This window comes from Berghia stephanieae, chromosome 1 (genome assembly GCF_034508935.2).
Source record: "Berghia stephanieae isolate SIO BIC M18660-M18661 chromosome 1, UCSD_Bste_1.3, whole genome shotgun sequence".
NCBI classification, from domain to species: Eukaryota; Metazoa; Mollusca; class Gastropoda; order Nudibranchia; family Aeolidiidae; genus Berghia; species Berghia stephanieae.
Genome location: NC_088360.1, coordinates 140,780,618 through 140,808,304, shown reverse-complemented (window position 1 = coordinate 140,808,304; position 27,687 = coordinate 140,780,618). Strand labels below are relative to the sequence as shown.

Below are 27,687 nucleotides of genomic sequence, written 5' to 3'. Positions count from 1 at the left end.
GTTGTAATAGATGTGGTGGTGGTGGTGGTTGTAGTAGAAGTGGTCATGATGAAAATGTGGTTGTGGTGGTTGTAGTGTGTGTGTGTGTGTGTGTGTGTGTGTGTGCGTATGTGTGTGTATGTATGTGGGTGTGTTTGAGAGAGAGAGAGAGAGAGAGAGAGAGAGAGAGAGAGAGAGAGAGAGAGAGAGAGAGAGAGTGCTGAAAGTTCATCTAGTGATAAGTAGAGCAACACGAACTTGAAAAGCTAACGACGCTAAAGTTTGAGGTCAAAGTATACTACTTGCTATTTTGACAGTTCGTAGTGACGGAAGCAATCTTTGTAGATAATGTAAACGGTTTATAACAACTAAAGTAATTCAATTAAAGACATTAGAAAACAAAAACTTCTGTGAGTTGATTATTTGGTCGGTCGGGATAATGGTCGATAAGGGAAGGAACGACTGTATGTGTGGCAGGCTATTATTATAAGGAAGTGGTTATTCAGTATCAGATACTGAATAGTGCTTTTCCACTATTCAGTATCCACAAGGAACTCTTTTCTATCATCATCATCTAGTCAGCTGATCCTGCGTAGGACGTTGCTTCCCGAACTTTCTTGCGAAACAGATTACGGTTTTCCGCCAGTCTACTTGCTTGAGTTGCTGTCATTCCCAGCCATTCGCATATATCTTGTTCCCAGCTTCTTGTTGGTCTACCTCTTCCTCTCTTGCCGTCTACCCTTGTCTGCAGAATGTGCTTTTCTAATGATTCGTGGCGAGTCGTGTGGCCAAAATAGTTTAGTTCAATTTCTTTACAGTTTGAAGAAGAATTGGTGATTTTATTCCGATCCAGATTGAACACGTGCAGTAACTGACAGCCCGATTCAAAGTTGTAAAAATATTTTGATCGTAATTTTTAAATTTCTGCTATTGTGCAATTAACATATCTAGTTCAAAATATCAAAGTAAGAGTAGCATTCAAATACATTTTTAAATGTCTAAATAGACATGATTAAATGTCACTAAATGTTAAGTGATACCATGGCTTGGTGGATATAAGCTGTTTGACTCTGAGCTTAAGGTTCGAGAGTTCAAATCCCGGCTGGGATAAGTTTTTTTTTTTTCCCCAATATTTTAAAAATTCCTTCTGTCTATTGATATTTTTTAAACTTTTGTTTTAATAATTTTATTTGCTTGTAATATGCTTTAATGTTGATATTATACTATTGCTCTTTTATTATTATTATTATTATTATTATTATTGTTGTAATCGTCATCATCATCATTATTATTATGATTATTATTTTTTTTTATAATCAAATAGTTGGAGTAATTTAATCAGTTATCGATTTATTACGAATATCTTTTATGTGTTATAATCTCGTTGTTGTTTTTCATTGATGTGCTCTTCTCTTGTTTATTACTTTTTAAAATCTTGAATTTTCTGTTTGTCTCATTTGTTGTTGTTGTTGTTGTTGTTGTTGTTGTTGTTGTTGTTGTTGTTGTTTGTTTGTTTGTTTGTTTGTTTGTTTGGTCATCTAAGACAAACCCGATTCATTATAAATATGTGGCCAGACTTTCTGCCATTTTTAATTGAGCGATGTACTTCCGTGAATTAATTGCCGTATTATATTAAAATTTACGTGATAATAATAATAATAATAATAATAATAATAATAATAATAATAATAATAATAATAATAATAATAATAATAATAATAATAATAATAATAACAATAATAATAATAATGATATAATAATAATAATAATAATAATAATAATAATAATAATAATAATAATAATAATAATGATAAAAATAATAATAATAATAATAATAATAATAATAATAATAATAATAATAATAATAATAATAATAATGATGATGATGATGATGATAATAATAATAATAATAATAATAATAATAATAATAATAATAATAATAATAATAATAATAATAATAATAATAATAATAATAATAATAATAATAATAATAATAATAATAATTTAAATAGATACTGAATATTAGACTTCAATTGACATCTATTTACTGAATACACGTGATATTTTTAGAGGAGATTCTTTTTTTACGAAACACGCCAGGAAGTAGGCAACAGTGGGGAGTGAACCTGGGACTGGGTTTCGTAAAAAAAAAAGCAATTACTTTTTTTTTACGAAACCCGACAATATCCGACAAAGTTATGGAAAGAAAGTAGGCAACAGTGGGGGAGTGAACCCGAGACTCAGGGAAGTGTACACTATTGGGGAGTAAACCTAAGTCTATGGTTTTTCGACAGCTTTTGGCGGGTTTCGTAAAAATGTAATTGCTTCATTCTCGTCTGGTACCCACCTCCCATAGCTTCATTTCCCACTGGTATCCATCTTCCATAGTCCCAGGTTCATTTCCACTGTTAACCTCTTCTCACAGTCCCAGGTTCACTCCCAACCGGTGTGCACTTCCCTGAGTCCCGGTTCATTGCCCAATGGTGCCCACTTCCCATAACTTTTGACAATATCGGTAGGTTTTGAAATAAAAGTACATTCTGAGCTCACTGTCCACTGGTATGAACCTCTCGCAGTCCCAGGTTCAATCCTCATTGGTGTCCGAATCCCAGATTCACTCCCCACTGCTGCCTGCTTCCCATAACTTTGTCGGGTTTTGGCGGGTTCCGATAAAAAGTAATTCCCCCTCTCCCTTGGTCTTGCTTTTTTACAAAATCCAGAGTCCCAGGTTCACTCCCCACAAGTGTACACTTCCCTGAATCACAGGATCACCCCCCACTGTTGCCTACTTCAATAACTTTGTCGGATATTGCCAGGTTTGTCGGGTTTCGTAAAAAGTTAATTCCTTTTGTGACCCTCCGCCTCGAAACGGTATTAAGTCGGATTTTTCAATTTTGGGTTTTTGGTACCCAATCACAGCTTATTTTATGCTTTAAAATTTGATACCAAATTTATATAATTCTGATTTTTTATTGTCGAGATATGACCGTTTGAAGTAGGGAGAGTGTGAAAACCAAGTTTTAAGAAAATCGACTTTGAAGTGAGGCAACGTTTTCACGCACAGTTAAATTAATGGGCAAAGATAACTCCTTAGATACGGACATCAAAAATTTGACGAGAATAGTGAAATTTGGCATGAGCTTAGCTTATACATTTATTAATGTACATACAAATTTCTGAAACAATTCAATTATTACTTTTGTAGTTATTGATTATTTTGTAAGATGTTCTTAAAACAAATAAAACACTGGAAAAAAAAAACGCCGACAATTGCTCACCTTTTCAAGAATTTTTTATATTTAAATAAAGAATCAATGAAATAAGAATTATTAATGTGAATTTTTTGTCTTATTTAATAGAGAAAATACGATTTCAAAATGCCAAAAGTTAAAGAAGGTTGAAATTTGAAAGTACAGTTTTGAAACTACGTGAAGCCGGGTGGGCAGGGAAAAAAATTATCAAGAAAGAAGATTAGAGAGGAAGAGAAAGAATGAGAGAGTAAAATACACACACACACACACACACCCACACACACAAACAGGCACACATGAGAGAGAGAGAGAGAGAGAGAGAGAGAGAGAGAGAGAGAGAGAGAAAGAGATATAGAGAAAAAGAGGAGCGAGAGGGGGAGGGGAGAGAGACTGCTTGTGTTAAGGACGCGAGGGAGATATAATAAAGATTGAAACCTGTATAAGTGTATGTGTGTGTGTGTGTGTGTGTGTGTGTGTGTGTGTGTTTGTATGTGTGAAAGAAACAAAGGGGAGACGGAGAGAGTGAGGTAGACATGAAGAAAGGGATGGAGGCGGAGCAAAGAATTGTAGGGATAGTTTAAAGAAAGCATTTTGTTACAAGTAAGTCATAGTCAATCAACTGAAAACATATTGACCAATGAGATTGCAATTAAAGAAATGGGCTGGTCAAATCAATCATTGCATTGTTTCCATTTTGAGTCAGATAACAGCTTGAGGAGGAGGGGTGGGGCTTATTGTGAAGTGACTTACATGAAAACATGTAATTGAATGTCTAAAAAAAACCCCCCCCCCCCCCCTTTCTTTCAGTATACAAAGAAAGCACGACAAAACGAACATCTCTCTCTCTCTCTCTCTCTCTCTCTCTCTCTCTCTCTCTCTCTCTCTCTCTCTCTCTCTCTCTCTCTCCCTCTCTCTGTTTGTCTCTCTCTCCCCTTCATCTACCTATCTATCTATCTATCTATCTATCCACCTATCTATCTACCCATCCATCCATCCATCCATCAATCCATCTATCTATCTATCTATATATCTGTCTGTCCGTCTGTCTATCTATCTATCTATCTATCTACATATCTAATTATCCATTAATAGGTTTGTCTGTCTGTCTGTTTATCTATCCATTTCATTTTTTAGTTACAGTTCATTAATTGTTGAAGGCTCTATCTATTATTCTGCTTTTGTACTTAAAATTAAATGTTTATTCTACAACAATCTCTGTAAGTGTAAGATTAGGCAGCTGTTGTCCTATTAAGTCTTAGCATGTCCTATAATTTCATGAATAATTAAAGAGGGACAAAGGAGGACCCCTACCTCAATCATTACCCAATACAGCTAGACACAGATATAAAAGCACGTGGTGTGTATCAAAATGCACAAACACACACGTATGTAAACACACGCATGCTGACGTCATGAAGCATCGCCCGAGCATTATGGCCTACAGCCACAGCGCATGTGATGAGCGTTGACCAATCAGAATCATTCATTTGTAAGGTTGTCAGGGAAAAACCTAGACTTGTTTACAGTTTTTAAAGTTCATTATTGGTTGAACCATGAAATTGTGGAAACAGTCATGCTTTCTCTGAGATAGATAAAGACACGCCCTTTGCTGTGATATCTTACATCTTATTGGTGGAGAAAAAGACTCGGTATTACTAAGCTTTGGAAAGGGTGGCTCTCTGAGAGAAAGTCAACTCTCGTTTTGAATGCGTCACTGATAGTTGCATTTTTAAACTTGAAATTTATATAACATATCGTCAATGATTATGTTGAATTATTATGTTTTCATGTAGAAAAATTATTGTAGTTTCTGAAACAACCAAAAACTGAAATTTGATAATTTTGACCATTTCCACTTTAAAACCGGTTTTCTTCGTTTTCCAAATCCCGACTCAATACCGGTTCGAGGCGGAGGGTCACTTATGTGCAACTTGCTGAAACCCGCCGAAAACCAGAGTCTCAGGTTCACACCCCACAGGTGTACACTTCCATGAATCTCAGGTTCACTCCCCACTGTTGCCTCACTTCCCATAACTTTGTCGGATATTGCCGGGTTTCGTAAAAAAAAGCAATTGCTTTTATATGAAACTCGCTGAAACCCGCTGAAAACCAGAGTCTCAGGTTCACTCCCCACTGGTGTATACTTCTATGAATCTCAGGTTCACTCCCCACTGTTGCCTACTTCAATAACTTTGTCAGATATTGCCAGGTTTCGTCGGGTTTCGTAAAAAAGTAATTGCTTTTATGTGAAACTCGCTGAAACCCGCCGAAAACCAGAGTCTCAGGTTCACTCCCCACTGGTGTACACTTCCATGAATCTCAGGTTCACTCCCCACTGTTGCCTACTTCCCATAACTTTGTCGGATATTGCCAGGTTTCGTAAAAAGGTAATTGCTTTTATTTGAAACTCGCTGAAACCCGCCAAAAACCATAGTCTCAGGTTCACTCCCCACTGGTGTACACTTCCCTCAGCTCAGGTTCACTCCCACTGTTGCCTACTTCCCACAATTTTGTCGGATATTGCCAGGTTTCGTCGGGTTTGGTAAAAAAGTAATTGCTTTTATGTGAAACTCGCTGAAACCCGCAGAAAACCATAGTCTCAGGTTCACTCCCCATTGGTGTACACTTCCCTTAGTCTCACGTTCACTCCCATTATTTGCCTACTTTCCATAACTTTGCCCCATTTTGTTGGGATTTGGCGCATTTCGTAAACAAAAAGTAATTGCTTTTTCTTTCCTCCAAAACTCACCGAAAACCAGTCCCAGGTTCACTCCCCACTAGTGTACACTTCCCCGAATCTCAGGTTCACTCCCCACTGTTGCCTACTACCCATAACTTTCTCGGATATTGCCAGGTTTCGTCGGGTTTCATAAAAATGTAATTGCTTTTATATGAAATTATCTGAAGCCCGCCGAAAACCATAGTCTCAGGTTCACTCCCCACTGGTGTACACTTCACTGTCTCAGGTTCAGTCCCACGCTTTGCCTACTTTCCACAAGTTTGCCGCATATTGTCGGGTTTCGTAAAAAAGTAACCCCCCCCCCCCCCCCCATTTTGTTACTGATGTTTTACAAAACCCAGAGTCCCAGGTTCACTCCCCACTGGTGTACACTTCCCTGGTTCTCAGGTTCATCCCTTCCTCCCCCCCCCCTTACACACTCACACACACACACACACACACACACGCTGCTGCCTAACTCCCATAACTTTGTCGGATATTGCCAGGTGTCGTCGGGTTTCGTAAAAAAGTAATTGCTTTTTATTACGAAACCCGCCGAAACCCAGTCCCAGGTTCACTCCCCACAGGTGTACACTCCTCTGAGTCCCAGATTCACTCCCACAGCTGCCCTCTTTGTCCGGTTTCGGAAAAAAACAACAACACCGTATTATAGTGCAAAACCACTATTCAGTGTCAGATTATAATATTATGATATAAAACAGGCCTCCCTATCTATTTGTTTAAGCCGTGTTTTCAATAGAAAGATTTGTTAATGTTTGTGTGTGTGTGTGTGTGTGTGTGTGTGTGTGTCTGTGTGTGTGTTTTGTCTTGTTGTATGTGTGGGGGTGTGTATGTGTATGTGTATGTGTGTGTGAGTGAGTGTGTGTGTGTGTGTGTGTGTGTGTGTACTTTACCAAAATAAAATAAATAGGATAAAATTGTATTGTATTTGCAAAAGAGTGGACGTGGTGGTGGAAATTATCATTCATTGGAGCGTATCTTTGATGAAGCGTGGAATAAAAGAAACCCCAAGATTGATTGAATTGATTACAATCAATAGAGACATACCTGACTGAGTCGATTGGCTTGGGTAAGCTTACTATTATTATATCTGACAAGACAACAACGCCATACTCTGGGGAAAAAACAAACAAACAAAACAAAAAACACATTTTAAAATTTTGTTCAGAAAACTCGGTCTTCGAGGAGAAAAAAATAGATAAATAAAATTACCAATTAAAATAACGCTCTTATAGATAAAATAAAAAAGTCAAGAAAAGAAAAAAAAACCTCTCCAACCTGGGAATTACTTTTTAATTGAGGTTTTATATAACTCAAAATCCTCTAAACGTGCTCAAAACGCTTTACAAAGGGATTCTGACTAACAGCAACGCGAAACATAAAGAACGAGACATGACACCTGTAATTTTTCCGACACTGTTATCGACTCATTTTACGCCTGAGTATGGTGAGAGAATGTGAGTAAAGAGTCTTTCCCAAGGACTCAACTATGCGCCGAGCGAGGCTCGAACCCAGTACCTTACGATCCGAAAGCGAGTGTCATACCACAACCCCACATAGCCGAACTTGAAGTCCCAGGTTTAAAAGTTTTTGACAAGATGAGTGTCAATTTAATTATTGATCGATCGTTGAAAGACGAGGTTTTTTTGGCCACAATTTTAAAACCTGCTTTTTATGGTGTGTATTTTTGTTTTTGTTTGTTGTTGTTTTTGTTTATTTTGTTTACAGACTACACCAGAATACTAATAATATCATGTATGTTTATTGCGCCTATAACTCATTGTCGATTTGTCGACTCATCTTAAATATTTGTCTACATTGGTTTATTCGTCTACATGTCTACACTTGACTGGAATAGTGTGTATCGTGTGTGTGTGTGTGTGTGTGTGTGCGTGTGTGTGCGTGCGTGTATGTGTGTGTGCGTGTGAAAGTGAATATGTGTGTGTTCTGAATTCTAAAAATAAAAATAAAAATGTGTTAACTCGACGGTTTCATTATGTAGGATTCTAGGCGACTTTACTTTATTATGAGAGAAAATATTACGAGGAAAAATAAGTGCATCTAAGCGGGTATGTATATTATGGTTATTACTTTATTGCTTATTGTATAACATCTGTCTGGTATAAGTGTAGTGATATATTTCAAATCCCTCCTAATTTTCCCGGGATTTTAAATAGAGGTCCAAGTCTTGAATAAGGTCTTGTCCGAGAACAGCTTAGCATGTTGATGGTAGTTACATGACATTCTGCAGTAGCTCTATGTAACCAACGTTACTGGTAATACGACCAATAGCGTTGCCTGGAATGAAGCTATTGTCGACATTTCTCAATGGGACCGGAGGAAGTAGAGGGAAGTGCCTAAAATGTTTATTGTACTCACGTTGAGATATTCCTGAAATTGGTGAACTGGTATCAACTTGAGCCGATACGTGGACAAGAGACGTACCGGTTTCCAGACGGATGGGATGGAAATGTAAAATGGTCCAGGAGTGCTCACATTGTTGATGCGCTGTGAAATGGTGCGCACTTTTTGAGTTGCTTTCGTTGAGCGACAGACGTAAGCAAAATGTCCCAATTTTCCACGTTGGTGACATGTTTGCTGTAATGCAGGGCACGTAGAATCTTTGGAGCGATGTCCCCGCCAGGGCGACCACAGTTGTGACACACTGGGCCGTTGTGAAGATGACTGTTTTGTTTCGTAATCGTGCTGTGTTCCAATTCAAGTTCAAGTTCAAAGTCTTTATCTGCAAAAGGCGGTTTTCCTCGTCACTGCAGATTTTATACAATTATGTCGTGACTTTGTTCATTATTGTGTAATTGAGTTTAAATATAAATGTTTAATAGTTGACCAAATTTGTTGTTGTTGGTAATATCTAGGATTTCTGGTGGGAGAGTGTTCCATTCCTTGATGGTTATTGGGAAGAAACAGTGGAAGAAACGGTTTTTTGTTGGTTCTGTGTGTTGGGGTTGTGAACTTACTGCCATGATAATTTCTTGTGGATGCACAGTGTTGTTTTGTGAAATACTGTGGTAGAGTTACTGCCATTTTGTTGGAATGTACTGTTCGGTGTAGAAGTTGGAGGCGTTTTTTCCCCCGCTTACTTTCCAGTGTTTTCCACCGCAAGAGTTTCAGGGCCTCAGTAACGTATCCTGGTTCGCGCAAGTAATTGTTGGTGACAAACCTCGAAGCTGCCCTTTGAACTTGTTCGATTTTCTTGATGTGGCCTTGCTGATAAGGATCCCACAATGTGCACGCGTATTCCAATACGGGTCTGACTAAAGCATTGTATTCCTGTTCTCGTGTTCTTGTCGCTGTTGACGTGGCGGGTGTTTCGGATGGCCTGGCGATGGCCATGTTTACGTACGTTGTAAACATTCGATGCTGTGGCGTTGCCGAAGGCAGCGTGCATTGCTATTTCAGCTGCTTGCATGATGCGGATTACTTCGTTCAGGTTGATGATGGAAAGCGCCAACATTTTTTTTCTTCTGTGCTTCTTTGTTATAGCATCCACACACAAGACGAATAGCGAGGCGATGTTCCTCTCTGCCACCAAAGTCACAATCACCCATCAGTGACCTCAAAGTTGTGAGGAAGTCAAGTGTAGATTCAAGTGGCACCTTGTTTTCGTTGTTCCAATTTATAATAAGCACGGAATGGGTTTGCATGCTGTTGGAATAAGCCTGCGACGACAGTTTTGAACTCTGTGTGAGGCACATTGGATTTCTGTCTGCTATAGAATGAGCAGAAAATATCCTGACTCATTCGAATCCAAGTAGTGTAAATAAATAGCGATTTTGTTCCTCATCGCCTTGTTTATGGATAGTGTTTTTCATGAATATGAAGTTTTCGAACACTTTAATCCAATTTTTGTAAGGTAAAACAGGCTCACCAGGATCAGGAAGGTACTGGGGCAGCTCCAGTGCAGAAACCGCCGCTGGTAGTGTGACACTCTCCTTCGGATTGGAAGGTCCAGGGTTCGAGTCACGCCAGTTGGGTCCTTGGAAAAGGCGCATTACGCACATTCTCTCACCGTACTCATGTGTAAAACGAGTACCTGGACTTTAACAGCGTTGTCTCTGTCCGGAAAATTGTATTATCGCCTAACAGGCGTCATGTCTCGTCCGGCTGTTGGCTAGGGACCCCCTGTAAAGCGCTTTGAGTGCGTTTAGTGGATATTGCCCTTTATAAAAGCTAACGTTAAAAAAAAAAAGGTAAGTTCTTTCTTTCTTTTTTTCTTTTTCTTCGGAAATCCTGTTTTTAGGTAAATTTGCCTTTACTTCTTGCGTGTATGTGGCATTTTTCTATTTCTGTCTCCTGTTTGGCATTTTCACGCAATAATTTATCTGGCATATCTGCGTAAATTCTTCACAAAGAATGGACACTAATCGAAAATGTGTAGTACCGACGATATGACAGACCAAATGAATAAATTATCGATCGATTTAACAGTACTTACGAACTTTATGCCAAAATGCAAGGAATCTATCTAGATTTATAATTTTGTTATATTATAAAGTTAAACTGACGTGTTTTTATTTGCAAGTTAGATAACCTAAATGCTATAGGCTCATGGACGTAATGGAAATACTCTCGAACAAACGTAAAATATTGTCCATTACAACGGTTAAGTGATACTAAGCTGCTAGAAGCTGTGGACTGTAAAACGTATTCAACAGAAGTAGACCAAATACCAAACACGGAACCTTTTTGGGCTCAAAATAAATAAATAAAACAACAAAAACATAAACACATCACCCAAAAAAAACAGATAGACGGTAGAGTCATGTTTGATACGTCCTTTCTGCAAGTAAGAAAATGTGGTCTTGTGGTATGACACTCGCTATCGGATAGGAAGGTCCTGGGATGGAACCTCGCTCGGCGCATAGTTGAGTCCTTGGAAAAGACTCTTTACTCACATTCTATCACCATAGTCAGATATAAAATGAGTACCTCGCCGTGAACATCGTTGTCTTTGTCCGAAAAAAATTGTAATATCGCCTAACAGGCGTTATGTTTCGTCCTACATGTTAAGTGTTGCTGTTTGTCAGGGACCCCCAGTAGAGCGCTTTGAGCAAGTTTAGTGGATTTTGCGCTAAATAAAAGCTCAACTTCTAAGAAATAGGTTATTGGGAAGTAAAGACCATCTTAAATACAAAATGCTAAACTTCACAATGTCTACTCCAAAATGAAGGAATTATAACAACCAGAAATTTACATCACTCCACAAAGAAGGGAAAAAACAACAACTAGAGAGCGGTTAGGGCTGCCTGAAGCCAGGGATCGTGAAAATACTAACGAAAGAGTGATCATGTATTGATAATATATTCTGTATTGTTCCCATCTGAAGCCTCTCCGTTTTCACTTTCGTTAGTACTTATTTACAAGAATAGATTAAATCTTTGTAAATCATCTCTGGTAGCCTTTGTCACGTCGGTTAAGTACTTACTAACGAAAGAGTGAAAATGGAGAGGCCTCGAATGGGAACATTGTCTGTTTTGTTCCCATAAGAAGCCTCTCCATTTTCACTCTTTCGTTAGTATTTTACGATCACCGGCTGCAGGCAGCCCGTTTTCTACTTTTAAGTACTTACTAAGACTTTGAGCCTTAGTAAGTACTGAGTACTGATATCGATTAGCACCCATTCTTCCCTTCTTACTCTCAACTTTCAACTCTTTACTCTCTTTTTTTTTGGTTACTACTACCGACTTACAAGAACAATCGACTAACCTATCTACTAAGTTCCGAGAGCGAGAACGGGGTAACCTCTCGTCTCTCTCTCTTTCTCTCTTCTCTTTCTAATAATGTCAATCAAAATGAAGGAATGTACTGTTTTTCATGTTCTGTGATTTGGTGAGTAGAGTAGAATCAGTTCATTTTATTGGCGAAAATACACATCCATCCTATGCTTATTCCTATCAATGATCAAGGAAAATCAAGATTTCAATAAGTCAATACGTATCTTAGTATTAGCAGGTATAAGTAGGACACGAAGGCCTAAGGGCAAGCTGAAATCGATCAAGAAAAAAGATATCTTAGCCAATTGTCCTCGCCCTCAGTGATCAGTGTATTCTCATCCAGAGTCCGAACGTCGCAATCAACTGAAGTTGAAGTGAAGAATTGAAGTTTAAAGTTAATTAAAAGTCATCTCTGAATTGAATGAATGGACACAAGAGTTTACCCTAGCCCTGTTGGAATGGTCACAATCACTGTCTATTACTAAGTCAAAGTAAAAGGCATCGTCTGTCTTATATTAGCTAGGCACTTTGATAAAATTTTCAAACTCAAAATATCTTGATTTGACTCAGTCAGGGGGATGGGACTTGAAAAAACATAAAATTTGATACCTTATTTGTTTCTCTACGACCTACGGTTCCAGAGTTATTTATATTTTTCTACTGAAATTTGTTGTCAACTTTACAGAGAGAATCTGTGATCTCACGCTGCCTCAAAACCAGCATCTCGCGGCGATCGGGAAATTTTGAGTCTTGCAGTCAACATGGCCCACTTATTGTTTTCAGTAATTTTGTTTCAATTAAAAAATAAATGGCAAGTGTTAGATATCATTTTAAAGGTCAGAAAATAAGCTTTATTTTCATATAAATCATTTTTATGGATGGAAAGTATGGAAAAAATTAATGATAAATGAAAATGGGGAAAAAATAAGGTTTTTGTCCTAAAAAGTGGGGTTGGTGGCGGGAAAAATAAAATAATGAGCGAGTGTATCAATTTTGATGAAATTTGGCAGAGATGCTCTTCAATTAATTGTCTATCGATGTATGAAGTATAATTAAAATGTATCCATAATTTAAAAAGTTCTTATAATTCAAAAATGTATAAATTTTTATTACATAAGTTTTCTGAGAAATACAATCAGGAATTGAGAATGAAATACACCGTTAGAAAGCTTGTTTTGTGCCCTTTATAATGATACCAAAATTAGTCACATAGGTTCACAAATAACGCCATGGTGACCAACACGGTAAAGGGTCAAAAATAAAGTTCCAAAAAACGAGTTTCACCTTACAGTGAGCCTATCGGCGGCCACTGGACTGGAGTTATCAAATGCCTAAGTGCTAAGCTAAGTAACTTGAGTAACTTTTTTTCTTTGACGTAACTAACACAGAGTAGGTTTTTTTCTTTCCTTTTATGTTTCGTTAGTATTAAATAAAGTAGAATAGGTAGTATATTTTCATACAATATTTTCTTTTGTTTCGTTAGATTAAATGAATGAATTGTGGACATTGTAAAATGTCTTTAAATGATGTATTTTTATGACAATTCCATGGCAATGATCAATCTGAAGGTGATTTATTACAAATGGGAGACAAGTCTATTAACGGAGTATGATATTGGCTTCCCGTGGCAATTCAACTAGGGTGTTTAACTAATGGAAAGGCTATTCGGGACCGGGTCTGAATTTGCTTCCCTGGCATTTCGTTCGAGTCTACTGATAGAACTCCGGGGCAATGGTCAATGATAACTCCGCTCGATCGAATGTGCAATGCAATCGCCCAAGAACTTATCATTAGTGAAACTCTCAGTTACTATTCCGTTTGCAGCTATAGAAACCGTATGTCTTCCTAAACACACACACACTCTAAATCATTAAAAACAGAATAATCACACACACACACTACCCCCCCCCCCCCAACAATCATTTCGACAACCCAAGAGCCGGCGGCTTTTTCTCTTTGATCTCGTATCACCATGTTCTCCCCTGCGTCCAGCGCCTCAGTCGTTTGTGGGTAAACCCCCCCCCCCCCTCCCACCAATCCCATTACCAGTTGATCATTTTCTCTCCGTATTCAACCAGTGCTTGTTTTATTAATAGGCACATAGTCCAGTGTTATCTAATAATATTAGTATTAGACAGTACTCTGCCCCTACCCCAGTGGCGGGGCTCTATTGCATGGCTTGCTGCCAAGAATCGCCTCTATTTCTATATTTAGAAATAAAACAGCAAATTTTTTAAATTAAAAAAAGAATTAAGACACTGCCTTTTGTCAAAGCCCGACCTAAACTGCCTTTTAAATAAAACGATCAATGCCCAAAGTCATATTATTCTCCTTTCTCTGCACTTTTTCGCGGCCGCAAATAGCAAATTATATAATGTAGAGATATGTCATTCATGTATCTTTTGCAACACGCTCATGGCAAATCAAATAAATCTTCCAATCATTACACAAAGACACTCCTTTTTCTATGCGAGGCAAATTGATTGTTAACATTAACAATTGCAATCTCCCAACGACCACGAATATTTAGATCTATGTTTTGTTTTTTAAGGACCTTGCAACACATTTAGGTCACATCAGCGCCAGTAAAAATGGGAGAAATTGGATAGCAAAAAGTTCTAGAATTACAATTAAAAATTACTCAAGAAAAAGTAAGACAAAGGGGAATAATAGATCACCGCTTTTGAAGGCAGCCATCTGCGGGAGTTCTAAAACGTGACTTGCTCGCTCACTCGCCCTCCTACCAACTGACAACTGAGAACGAGCAGCTTCCCCCCACCCTACCACGCTTCACTTTCGAGCCAGCTTCCACTTCCGCCACTTCCTGTGATTGCGCAGGCGCAATGTGGCAGGAGTCCGAATTGCCACGGGAAGCAATTCAGACTCGGGTCCGAATTGCCACTTCGTTTACAAATTGTTAAGAACACATATTAAAATTTGGTCCCAATTTGTTGGAAAACCATTCAAGATTATGATTATAAAAGGATGTTTTATGCATGTTTGTGATATAGAATGCTCATTGTGTATACCCTATTTGAGGACTTAAAAAAAAGAATATTTTCTCTATATAATATATATTACAAATTTTTGCAACTTCTAAAATATTATGGCCGCCTTGCTGTTGATTGTTGATATTATTACAATAATTAGTATCAGGAACCTAAATATACATTAGGATTTATGATTTTAATCAAATGTTGTTCTCATTGGTGTCGCGTCTATGTAGCAGAAGTGGTAAGTAGGAATAGACAAATAGAAGTTAGATAGTTCCCCAAAGATATTAGTCGTCTGGTGCCACTTTTACTTTTACCCTGTTACGGTTGGGTTAATGTCCCTGAAAACTCGACAGATAGTAAGAAAATTTTAAGTTTAAAGAAATAGGTAGTAGAAGTAGTGGTAAATTTTTGCACGCTGTATATAGGGATGGATAAGGTTCAGAAAGTAAGCATTAATCCCTGTTAAAGCAAAATACTTTAATGTATAAATCAACAGAATAGCCTCACACAATAACTCATAAACACATAATTAGCTGAAAGAATAATAATACATTTTAGTTAATTAAAGTGCGGCTCTGGGTAAGTTCATTTTCATCTCTTCATTGTCTGTTTCTCAAAATATTTTAAACGGTTCCTTACCTGTTGGGTAGAGGTTGGATGTGACAGGTGGCGACCTTCCTATGACTGGTGGAGGTGCTAGGGTTGCTTCAGCCTGTTTGTCCCTTGGAGGAGCCTCTTAGACATTCTCTGGTTGTCCCAGTGGCTCTAGACAGCTTGAGCTCTGGATCAACATGTAACCAAATGGTTAATTCATGGTAACCAGATCTGCAAATTAACATAAATAGTCTGCGCTTTTCCCTTCAGCTTGGTAGGAGTAGACATCGTGACTCCTTTTCTTATTTGTGTGGGTAACCAGCAATCAGAAATCATCATAGCAGGTCATTGGCAGTATTGGGTGTCTGCAGAACTCTGTCGACTCCGTCTTAGTCATCTCTTTTATGAACTTGTCGATTCTATTTTTCACAACCACTCCAACCCAACCCAACATTTCAACCCTATCAAAATGATAGCTACATATTCGACGCAAAATGACGAAGAATGGCTGGCAACAAAGAGTAAATGTGCTTGATTGATTTTGAGTGAGAAAGTAATTGGGTCCCTTACACTTACTCATAAACATGCACCTGGGTACACAATACTAACAAGCACATCTGATTTTTTAGATAATTAATTAAAAGCCATAAAAGCTGAAACATATACTGTATTTACTGTGATGTATGTCACCTAGATTCAGTTATAAAGACTAACCTGATTTATGTTGTGATGATTGTGTGTCTCACAAGATGGTTTGGGAAGAAGTCACAGTCTAGTGTGAAGTGATGGGTCAGTCTTCGTATTTACGTCTTTTTGCGATTTTGCCTTACACTACTCCCTGAAAAGGCAGCTCTGGCTGAGAAGTTGGCTTAAGAGGTAGCTTAGCCTGCTGGTTTTGGAAAGAAGCACATTGAGAGCAGTTTGTGGTGGCTTCTCCTATGTCTGCACTCATTCCAGGCCAGAACAAGACTCCCTGGCTCTCTGTTTATTCTTCACCACTCCTAGGTGAGACTTGTGGACTAGTTTTATCATGTGGCGTGTGAGTCTAGGAGGCACAATGATTCGATTGCCCTTGAGAATAATGCCGTCCATAACCGTGAGTTCAGCCGTGGAATCCCAGTATGGTTGGATCCGATGAGGTACTTCCGATCAAATGTGATAAACTCTGTTATCACACATTAGAAACTAAAGAGGACAGGCGCACCAAGAGTCCCCGTTTCTCAGCAGCCAGAGATCACATTTTCTTGTTTCAGATTCACTCCTTCAAATCTCTCTTGAGTATTAATATCATCGTGAGTGACTTTCAAGACAGTGGAACTTACAGGACTAATGTGTTGATTGGAATATGTTTTCCCTCCTTCACTTTCCCCTCCTTTAAGCTTGCAGTTTATCATAAGATTTATCAGATTATAGCGACCGAAGAGTTTCTGGAATGACAGAATTTATGGAGAAGAATTAAAGAAGCTGACATACAGAGAAGTGGTAAGACATGGAATGAGATAAAAAAGATAGCTCAGGATAGAGAAGGATGGAAACTGTTTGTCTGTGGCCTATACCCTGACCCATGGTGAAAAAGGCAATGATGATGATGATGATACATCGCATTTAGGAGGTATAATCAACTTAGGAAACGAAGAAGGAATGACCGATCTTTAATTCAGTATTTTTTTCTATTTTGCCATTTATTTTAAATTCATGTCTAATATTTTGTATGACCACTTGGTTGCAACAACCAATAAGGCATGAGAATGGTATGACCTATGAGGCAAAAGTTTATCACATCTTTATGAAGTGGATAAGTAACATTGTTGGTGTTATAAATTGTATGAATGAAATGATATTTACAACTTATACACTATTCCTTAGAATTTAAATATCCATCTTATGCTATGTCATTTTGAATTTAGTTAGTTTGAGTTTGATCGACAGACGAGGGGAGGGGTTCAAAAATGTTCAGACTTTTTTACTTTCTTCTGTTAAGAGCACTGTTAAATGTGCATTTTACCTCAATACAAAACCAGTTAATTGCCCCTTCTTAAGAAACCTCAGGCCTTTATGCATCCAAAAATATATAGATTCCATATTGTAGATTCCCAGTTGGTAGGGCGTGTAGCGACTCATTGGTTACTATATTGATATGGAACCATAACTATCAAGAACAATAGAATATGACGGCCATGATCATTGAATCTGATCAAATTAACCTTTCTTTCTGTTTTCTTTTTTTCCTCCAGAAAAATGGTGTGTAGTAAGAGAGTACCTGTTCACGTGAGGGAAACTGATGAAATGTGTGTAATATAAGTTAGGATAAACTTGTTTCTTGGGATCTGGATTGTGTGAAAGAAATTTCAAAACCCCATGTTGCTCTTACTCGACAAAATGTTTAAATATCCGATGAAGAGGAGGAAAAAGAGCCTGGTCTCAGCCTTTTGTCTCATGGCTTTAGTGTATGGGGGATTTCAGGTGATCTTCTTTGAGGATGAGTACAGTCCTTTGCAGCTCATGTCAAGTGTTGAAAGCGAGGTCAATCGTCTGCTGCATTTCATAACTCAGGTTCATGTTCAATGTAATTCCTCGGTGCCAACGAATAATTTATCCCGTTGGATAATTTGCCACGATTCTACACTGGCTATGCCATCTGATATTTCCTCTGCCAAAGGAATTGTATATTCTATTGGGTAAGTAGATGAACTAGAAATTTGATATTTTATTTCTCACCAAAAATTTGATAGGATTTTATCAACATATGCTTTTTAGAATTTAGTGGGTGAGTTGAGATGGCAGACTGGATAAGGCATTGCACTGTAATTCTAAAATCAACAGGCAAATGAAAATCCTATAATTTTTGCAATTTCTTTTGGCTTGTTTTCTTGTAAAAATAATGTAGTGGGACTTTATTTGTTGTCAGCGAATTTGTTTTTACAGTATAGAGTATACAGTATATGGGGCATCGTCGCTCAGCGATACGGTCTTTGCTTCTTATTGAAAGGTACCGAGTTTGATCTCCCGCTACTGCACTCTGTGGCCTTGATCAAGTCATCTCGCCCTAGCTCAATTTGCGGTGCTGCACTGCGGCTGATGCCTGGGTTATTCCAGTCTTCCCTTGGAATAGACCCTAGAGGCAAAACTACCCTATGGGATGAATAAAGGGAATTGTTATTTATTTATTTAGATTAATAGGGAGGAAAAGTTGATTCGATTAAGTATTGCACGTTATGCTGCAGATTCGAGGCCTGCTTTGGACATGAGGTTTCTAATTGAATGAGAACGGCGCATTGTTGTGTTGCTGTGGTATAGAGGTGAGGTCTTGAACTTTCAAAAAAGCATAAGTTAGGTTTTTGAGGTTTCAAGCTAACTGCCAGGCTGACATCTGCTCTTTGCAAATATTGCATTCCTATTCCTTGTTCTTTTGGAAGTCAACATTAAATTCAGTGTTCCCCATGGTGTAAAATGTTTCATCGGTCTTAAAATTGTACTTTTGCCTTACAATTTGTGTCTTTTTATGAGTTAAATCTTATTTGCTCCATCATGAGGGAATTGGGAGTCAAAGTTTGAGAGAAATTTAGAAAAGTAAAATTCATCTTTATCCTGTTTTTCAATCAAACATTGCATGATAAGTCCATGATTTCATCGTTCTAAATAAATAATTGTTAAGGGGATATGTAATAAATTGACAAAAATTGTAAATTGTTTTATGGGTTGTTTTTTTTGCTTCATTTTGTTTTGTTTTGCTCAACATGTTATTAAATTTTTATTCATTTTATCCTTTACAAATCTTACTTTTAAATTCACAGACCAGGTTTGGATACAAGCTTTGAACAAGTGATTGACAAAAATTCATCATACCTTCTTCATGTCTTTTCTCCGTTCAATGGGATGAAAAAATGGGAAAACTTTAGTAATCAGACGGCCCTATTTCAGACTTCCATCGTCCCCAATGACCCATCAGATTTTGCCCGTAATTCTTTCCAAACCCAAACTCTCAACTCCGTTCACGAAGGCTTGAGGCATAAAAAAATCAGCATTTTAAAGATTGATAACCGGAGGGAAGCCGTTCGCACTGATGAGCTGCTCCACTATCTCATCGAAGATTCTTGGCTGGATAATGTCAAAGAATTGCACTTTGTTCTTCAACTTGGTAAGGATTTCACTTATATTCGTTTTGAATACCGGCCATAACCTTTCTGTTTTTGGTGAATCATTCCAATTTTCACTCCTCTTTCCACCATTCCACCATTGTCTATAAAATTCCTTATTTTGTGTTTATGTGTCTTTCTTTTTTAATGATAATTATAAAAAATAAGGGTGAGGTGTGGGTGGAGGGGGGGGGGGAAGTGAAAAATAAAATATATGTTTTAGTTTAACAATTCCCAAAAGGTGGTAAAGTTGGTGGTAATTTTGAGAGGGATTTTTCCATTGTTCAATTTATTAGGTGCGGTTATTGTGGCCGGGAAAATTACAAAATTCCTATTTTTTTTGTTTCAAATTCTTATTTCCTGACATTCTGATCCTATTTTTGGAATGTGAAGGTTTGGCAGCTCTGATTTTATTTTTATTTTTCATCTTTTCTTTGGTTGCCATTTCTCCAAAATAATAATAATAATGATAAGGATAACTGTAAAACGTAATAATTATAATAATAATAATTGTAAAACACATTATTGATAATAATAACAATGAAAAATGTTCTGTTAACTTTGGATTTAAGTTTTATAAGGTTTACATAGTTTCAAATGCAGTATGTATTTTCATCATTTATTTCAACAACATACGGAATTTGGTCCTCTCTGGGTAAAAATAATACTATTTAATATTTCATTATTTCTGGAACTTATTTATGCTAATTAATTCATATTTAATGATAACGATTTTTTTGTATAACAAGAACATATTTATCATTTAAAATTCAAAATTCTAAAGCGGAAATTTCACAAAAATCCTTAAAATCAATTTTGCCTCTTGGAGTATTGTCATTACTTGGTTATTCTGATTACTTTTCAGATAAAGTGGAAGCAGACGACATCTACAACTGGTACAGAGTGTTATACTCCCTATTTCACAAAGCAGGCTTTAGGTTGTACAGCACAGCTGCCTCCAACTCCCTCTGTTTGCAGGACACCATCATGGAGTCATGCAAATATTACTTGTCATGGTTACGAGGTGTACCACCTCAGATTTTTGTCATGTACCCTCCAGCAATAGATGGTAAGAGTAAGAAGCATTGATTTTCCTTTAGTGGATGATTTAAGCAATTTTTTTTATTCGCCTGGAATCTCGTCTCACTGAAAATGGAAGAAAGCTGCATTTTCATCATCCACTTCCAGCTTATCTTGTTTTCTGAAGCCTAAACCAGATATTTTATTTGGGCAGAAGTAGACTTTACCAAATTTATTGTGGATAGGAATCTTTGAATCGAGATTGCGGATGATTATGGTGATATGTGTTTGTTTTGAACAATTACAACCTTTTCCTTCAAAATTACACCTTTTCTTCGGTTGGGTTTGGCAGCTCCGTATCGTGAATCTACCATAAGCGGTAGAGGAATTTTTAATTAATGAGAAATCAGATCTTAGTTTTGAAGTTGTGACATATTATTTTTCAACTCAATTCTAGTGGATGATTTAGTTGTTAGTCACTCACCGTTTAATAATTGGGTTGGGGTTTGAATCTTGATGGATACGGTGGGATTTTCTTTCTTGATATCATACTTTTAATGGCTCCATACTATGTGCACATATTTTCAGGTCTGAAAACCAAACGCAATGATGGGCTTAAGTTAACATTGCTGTAATGGAGTAGATAATTTATGATGGTTTGAGAGTGTTTCCATTTCCGTACAACACTAATATTTTGTGAAAGTATGCAGAATTAAAAAAATGTCATGTTGTTGGAAAGTCCCGATTTTTATCTGAAAATCTCAAAACACATTTTATTAGCCATGTCTCAAAAGTACTTTCAGCGAAATGTGAATTATTTCCCAAAAGTATCTCCCATAGGTTTGACATGGGGTATCAGCGCATACATATACGAGCTTTTGATCATTAGTGTCTTGTGGTTTTCTTGTTAAAAAATGTTAATGTTCCACAATTCATTCTCTTGACAGTAAATTTCCATACCTTTATGACTATCTGGGTGGGGTCATTTGACCTTCCATGGTGGGCAGGAGGTCACATACTGTGTCTTCTATCCCTTTATATTTGTTTTCCAATCTGTTTTCTGTCGTTGTCTTGGAATGGGATTTCTTGGTTTTGTCCTGGCCCTTGCTTGAGTCCTTAGCTTTGAGGGAAATAGTCACATGTTTAGTATTAGTTTTGGGAGGTGATATTTTTTCATTGTAAATCATCTCTCTGTCGTTTATTGTTAGTTATGTATTCTGTTTTGGATATATTCTGTAAACATTTGAGTGTATTCCTCTTAGTGGAGGCCGTGCTTGTGTCCAGATGACTTATGGTGATCTCAAACTAATTACATTGGTGGTATGCTCTTGGAATCTACATCTGATCCCTATTTGTTCCCAGTTCCCCTGTGTCTTACTTTTTCTTGGATGCTTTAATTGTAATTCTAGAACTTTTTACTATTCTATTTTCTTCCTTTTTACTGGCGCTGATATAACCTAAATGTGTTGCAAGCGCCATAAAACCCTTAAAAACAAACAAAACACTGAGTGTATTCCTCCTCTCCGTGGGATCCTGTGCTGTGGTCTGAATGAGACTTTAAGGTGATCTCAAGTTAAGTATATTGATGGTACGCTCTTGGAATCTACATCTGTTCCCTATTTGAACCAATTCCCCTTTGTCTTCCTTCTTCCTGGATGCTTTAATTGTAAATCTAGACCTTTTTTGACCACTCCATTTTCTTCTTTTTACTGGTGCTGATATGTGTTTCAAGCACTGTAAATCCCTAAAAAAAAAAAAAATCAAAATCAACACAACTAAATGACATTGACAGTGCTTTTTAAAAATCCTCAATTTTCGAATTTTTGATTTTATTTAGCCTTATAGCAGTAAACTGTCACTACTAAAATAACTTTTTTGTCCAACTTTTTTTTCATTCCAAACTACGAAAAAGACCTACTCCCTCCTCCAACACTGTCAGCTATAATTATTTTGGTGTGACAAGTCAGTCATTTTTCATAGTTAAAATATTTTATCTGTCATATACTTTGATGTCAATGTTTAAAAAAAAAAAAATTATTAAAAAACATTTTTAAAAGGTTCAATGGGATTTGAGGAAGACCGCATGACGGAGTTCTTAGACGAAATGTCCAATAAGAAAGTTGATCTCTTGCCAATCACTTTGAAAGTGTCCTCAACAAATACAGCCAAGATCAAACCGAATGGGACCATTACACCCCAGGCTCAGCTAATGCATTTTGAGCTAGCTGAAAAAGTTCTTGAATATACTCATTCTTGTACAGCATTATTTATTGTGTGAGTATATTCGTGATTAATGCCAGCTATCTTTAACATTTTTTATTATTATTATTATTATTATTATTATTATTATTATTATTATTATTATTATTATTATTATTATTATTATCATTGTTATTATTATTATTATTATTATTTTGTGAAGAGGTTTTTTAGCCAGAAGTTTCATTTCATCTATTTTTCATTGATATAATTTACCTTCAGATGGTTATTAAATTAAATGGCCACTTTTGATGCATTTTTCTTGATAATTTAGGGTGTTTTGCAATGGAGCATATTTTATGATATGAGAGAGTTTAGGTTATACTTTCTCCTTGAATTTCAATCGAGAGATTATTTTAAGTGTGAATTTGGGGGGGGGGGGGGGGGGGGGGGGGGGATCCAAAGCTATTTTAATTGAACACTAATCCTGAATTTAAAGGTTAATCTAAATATAAAGGGTGGCAATGTAATGAGAGTGACTGACATTTTTTAACGGCAATGGAAATCATGTTTTAAATGACATTTAAAAAAAAAAAAAGTAAATAGAAGCAAACAAAAAGTAGATAAAGTTGATCAATTGTTTTCATTTTGGGGCTTTCCCTACATTTTTTCCCCACACAGAGTTCTCAATTATTTTGATTATAGGGTTTTGACAAGTCAACTATATCTATATCAGACTTAATTAACTTTAATTGAACACTTATTTTACTTGTGTCTGAATATTGCTCACGGCATTTCACAATGGGGATGCTGTTGATACGGGGGAAAAAAGCATTGAAACAGTAGGAGTGAAGAATTAATTGTGTCAGTGCATGACATAATCAGTCGGAATGTGAAAATTTTGGATTTGCATTTTCTGGAAGAATATGCTTATCAGAGCATTTTAACCTTTATTTGAATTAAATCGGGGGATTTTTCATGAAGTTATAGTCGGTGTGTGGGAAGGGTGTCCAGCAACTTTTCTTAAATTTCATACTTTTCAACTTGACTGGCTGTAAAAAATATTTAGAAGTGAAATTAAACTTTGATATTTCCCGAAGATGTAGAAAAAGGGTTAATCTAATCATTTGTGACAAGAACTCATTTTGGGTAAAAATTGAGCTTCTAACTGAACTTGGCAATATCTCAGTTCAAACCTTTTCACCATCCGACTGATTATGTCATTCACTGTAACAATTTGCAACATATGCCAAGTGGATTCCTCATTTGTGGTCAAAAGTCCTCATTCTCATGTTTCTGATTCCTCAAAGTCGTGCGACGGGGTAGGCATGTCTGGAAGTCACTTACAAATTCTAAGGAATTTATTGCAGGATTAATGCATTAAAGCAGACTATATAAGAGATAAAGACATCAAAATATCATGTTCGTATCTATCTCAGTTATGAAATAAAAATTGTGGACAACGTTTTTTGTTTTGTTTTATATTTTATAGATTTTTTTTTTTTTGGTCTGTATCTTTATGTCCTATGCAACATTTATTGAACTTTCCTCTACAAACTTGTGTACTTAAAAAAAAATAAAAAAAATAAAGATTTATTCTTTCACATTGTTGTACATTTGATAACTCAAATCCTAATACTTTATTTCCAGAAATGACCACACTGAGCAAGTGTTGGGTTTAGAAGAAACCAATTGCCACATTTTGCCACTCACTCCATTTATGAACAGAGATCTGGGCATATACTCATTTGAAGCCGTTTCACAGTGAGTAATCCATTTTTTAAAAAGTGTATTTTTGTCTTAGGATGAAAAACTCCCTTTTCCAATAACCTAATGACAGTTACGTCTCTGAGACACTAGAAGGGAATTACAACTCTTTTTTTCTTTATGGAAAGTTTTATGTTGGTAGAGCGCTCGCTTCACGATCAAAGGGGCCGAGTTCGATCCCGGGTGCAGTCGAGATTTTTTTCTGACCCCCCCTGTCCACCCAGCAGTGAATGGGTAGCTGGGTCTGCTAGATCTGGTTGAAAGTACTTTGCGACAGACTAGTGTCCTATCCAAAGAATAGCAAGCAATTGCTATTGTCCGTTTCACGCTATAGAAACTGGGACAAACTCTAGCTCCATGGGCCTAATGACTCTGAAGGACTACTACTTTTTACATCAAAATTACTTGTAAAAATAAATCGGAACAGCACATTTTATCCGTGTTGATGTTTTTCCTCGGATCTGTGGAAAAGCCCCAATTTTAGATTTAGAGAAGCAATTTCCTCCTTTTGATAAATTACATTTCTCCCTTTCAAATGTATTGTCATTGAAAAGCATAACTTTCATTAGATGTCATTAGCAATATCCTTCATTATGAGGAGAAGAAATTCAAGGGTACAGCAGAATTTTGAGGACATAACACTACACACTATAACTACACACTATAACAATGTGTTTTTATGTGTAAATTGCATTAAATTGCTCAAATTGTTTAATTATTCTTCAGGAGAATTTTTAAAAGATATCCATTTTGTTCTCAGGTCTTCATCAAAGGTCAAACGGCAACACAAAATACTAGCCCTTGAAGACATTCATTCTTTGCTCAGGAAGACCAAATACAACACGATGACCTTGGAACTGGGTCAATCATGGGACTCATGGGGACTTCTGTTGTCGATTCTCAATGAAGGCATACCAAAAGTAAGTTGAAATCACAATTCATTATCATCTCAGAAATTGAGTATTTCTTTTTTTTTCAGTCAAAGAAGATATTTAGCTGTACTCAGAGCTGCCAAGAGTCCTGATTCTTCAAGGACTATTCCGGATTTTTAGGATTATAATTCTATTTTTTTTTTTTGTTATCCCATGAAGAATAAGAATATAAGAAACAAGTGCATGCAATTGAGTTTTTGAAAAGTTCAGATGCAACAAACCAAAAGTAAGTTGAAATCACAACGTCTTGGAAATTTAGTATTTATTTTTTTTTCAGTCAAAGAAGCATATTTAGCTGTATTCAGAGCTGCCAAGAGTCCTGATTTTTCGAGTAATATTCCGGATTTTTAGGATTATAATTCTGTTTTTAAAATTATCCCATAAAGAATAAGAATATACAAAACAAGTGCATGCAATTGAGAGATTGAAAAGTTCAGATGTAACAGATGTAACAAACTCTAATTTACTAATCTAAATAAAGTTTTGTTGTTCCTCGAGGTCCCATGTCTGAGAGTTTTTGACAGGATAAGGGTAATTTTATTGATCGATATTTGAAGGGCGAATTTTCTGGCTAAAACTTTGAATGTTTGTTTTTTCGTGTACGACAGTATAGCCTTTGTACTGCCAAAGCTGCACCATTTAAACTTGAGCTTTTATATAGAACAATATCCACAAAGCGCTTTACAAAGGGTCCCTGACCAACAGCAACATGTAACATGTAGTGCGAGACATGACGCCTGTGAGGTGATATTACAAATTTTTTTTGGACAGAGACAATGCTGTTAACGGCCAGGTACTCATTTTACACTTGTATATGGTGAGAGAATGTGAGTAAAGAGTCTTTTCCAAGGACTCAACTTTACGTCGAGCGAGGCTCGAACCCAGGACCTCCCGATCCAAAAGTGAGTGTCATACCACAAGACCACTTAGCCGCACAAACAACTTCATTGTATTTTATTTTCTACAGGAATTAGATGAACTGGTTCTTCAAACAAGCATCTTTCAACATGGTGGAAAATCACGTCCTTGGAAATTGCGAAGAAAATTTAGTGCCATGCAACAGATACAAGCCTTCGGCCTCACAGGTGTCAAGTGGTCCAAAAAGATCAAACAGAAGTCTTTAAGATTTGATGGGAATGGAGATGTTCTGGGTTTAAATTTCTTGAAAAAGGATCATATTTGATAGAAATGTAATAGATATTACTTACAAAATGAATCTTAATTTATGTAGAAACAGTATTTATGTTCCACCTCATAATGAATTCATATTTGCAGCTTTATTTGTTGTTTTGATTTATTAGTTTTTAAAAAAACATTATTTGTAAATTGGTGCTTCCGTAGTGTACATAGTTGTAAAATTAAATTTTGGATTCAAATTAGAAGTGCGCAATAAACTTATGATTAAATAAGTTATGCGCAATAAATATTGTTCCATATAGAATAAAGGGCAGAGTAATAGTCATTATAATTCATCAGTTTGAATTCATGGGAATAACAGTGTGAAAGTTGAGGCATGGAATTCAATTACTGTTGAGTAGATTAATGTTTTTAGGCCTTAATATTTTAAATTTCCTCAACTTCAAACATCATCATCAGGTCACCATGTCCTTATTGACAATCATGGCACTAGCTGGGGTCTTTGACCTCTCATGATGGGCAGCAGGAGGTCATGGTGTATCTTCTATCCCCCTATATCTGTTTTTCGAGTTGCTTTCTGTCTTTGCCTTGGAATGGGATTACTTAGTTTTGTCCTGGCCCTGGTTGGGAGTCCTTGACTGGGAGGGAAACAGTCAAATGTATGGTGATAGATTTTGGGATATGATATTTTGCTCATTGTCAATCATCTCTCTGTACTGTTATGCGCTGTTACATGTTTCTGTTTTTGTTTTCAATATGTAATGGTTTGTAAACCTTGTGCTTGTGTCTGGATCAGACTTTAAGGTGATCTCACTCCCATTGTGGGCAGGGAGGTACATGCTCTTGTCTTCTATCCCCCCACACCCGTTTTCCAATTGTTCCCTGTCCTTGTCTTGGAATGAGATTACTTAGTTTTGTCCTGACCCTGGCGGAGTTCCTTGGCTGGGAGGGAAACAGTCGAATGTATAGTTATAGTTATGGAGATTATATTTTTTTCTTTGTAAATCATATCTCTGTTATGCATTGTATTATGTTTATTTTACATATTATATTATATGATTTGTAAACATTTGAGTGTATTCCTCTTAGTTGGGACCTGTGCTTGTGTCTGGATGAGACTTTTAGGTGATCTCAAACTAAGTACTTTGACGGTGGTCTCTTGGAATCTACATCTGTACCCTATTTGAACCAATTCCCTTTT

At 36.7% G+C, this 27,687-nt stretch overlaps 1 protein-coding gene across 2 annotated transcripts; it reads left to right on the top strand.

Moving 5' to 3' along the window:
* The first annotated feature begins 7,979 nt into the window (after positions 1-7,979).
* LOC144963367 (uncharacterized) lies at positions 7,980-27,352 on the top strand. Of its 2 annotated transcripts, none has more exons than XM_078897331.1 (8): positions 7,980-8,039; positions 17,530-17,973; positions 19,090-19,433; positions 20,297-20,500; positions 22,509-22,725; positions 24,301-24,414; positions 25,178-25,337; positions 26,317-27,352. In XM_078897331.1, exons 2-8 carry the CDS (start codon positions 17,654-17,656, stop codon positions 26,530-26,532), a joined length of 1,575 nt encoding a protein of 524 aa, XP_078753457.1. In that variant the 5' UTR covers positions 7,980-8,039; positions 17,530-17,653; the 3' UTR covers positions 26,533-27,352. The 2 variants fall into 2 exon arrangements, with proteins under 2 accessions (XP_078753457.1, XP_078753455.1); XM_078897329.1 differs by lacking the exon at positions 7,980-8,039 and adding an exon at positions 11,645-11,820.
* Positions 27,353-27,687: the final 335 nt, after the last annotated feature.

Coding starts and splice junctions, on each gene's coding strand:
- LOC144963367 (XM_078897331.1), top strand. CDS start 17,654: ATGTTGCTCTTACTCGACAAAATGTTTAAATATCCGATGAAGAGGAGG. Junction 24,415..25,177: donor TCATTTGAAGCCGTTTCACA/GTGAGTAATCCA, acceptor TTTTGTTCTCAG/GTCTTCATCAAAGGTCAAAC. Junction 25,338..26,316: donor TCAATGAAGGCATACCAAAA/GTAAGTTGAAAT, acceptor TATTTTCTACAG/GAATTAGATGAACTGGTTCT.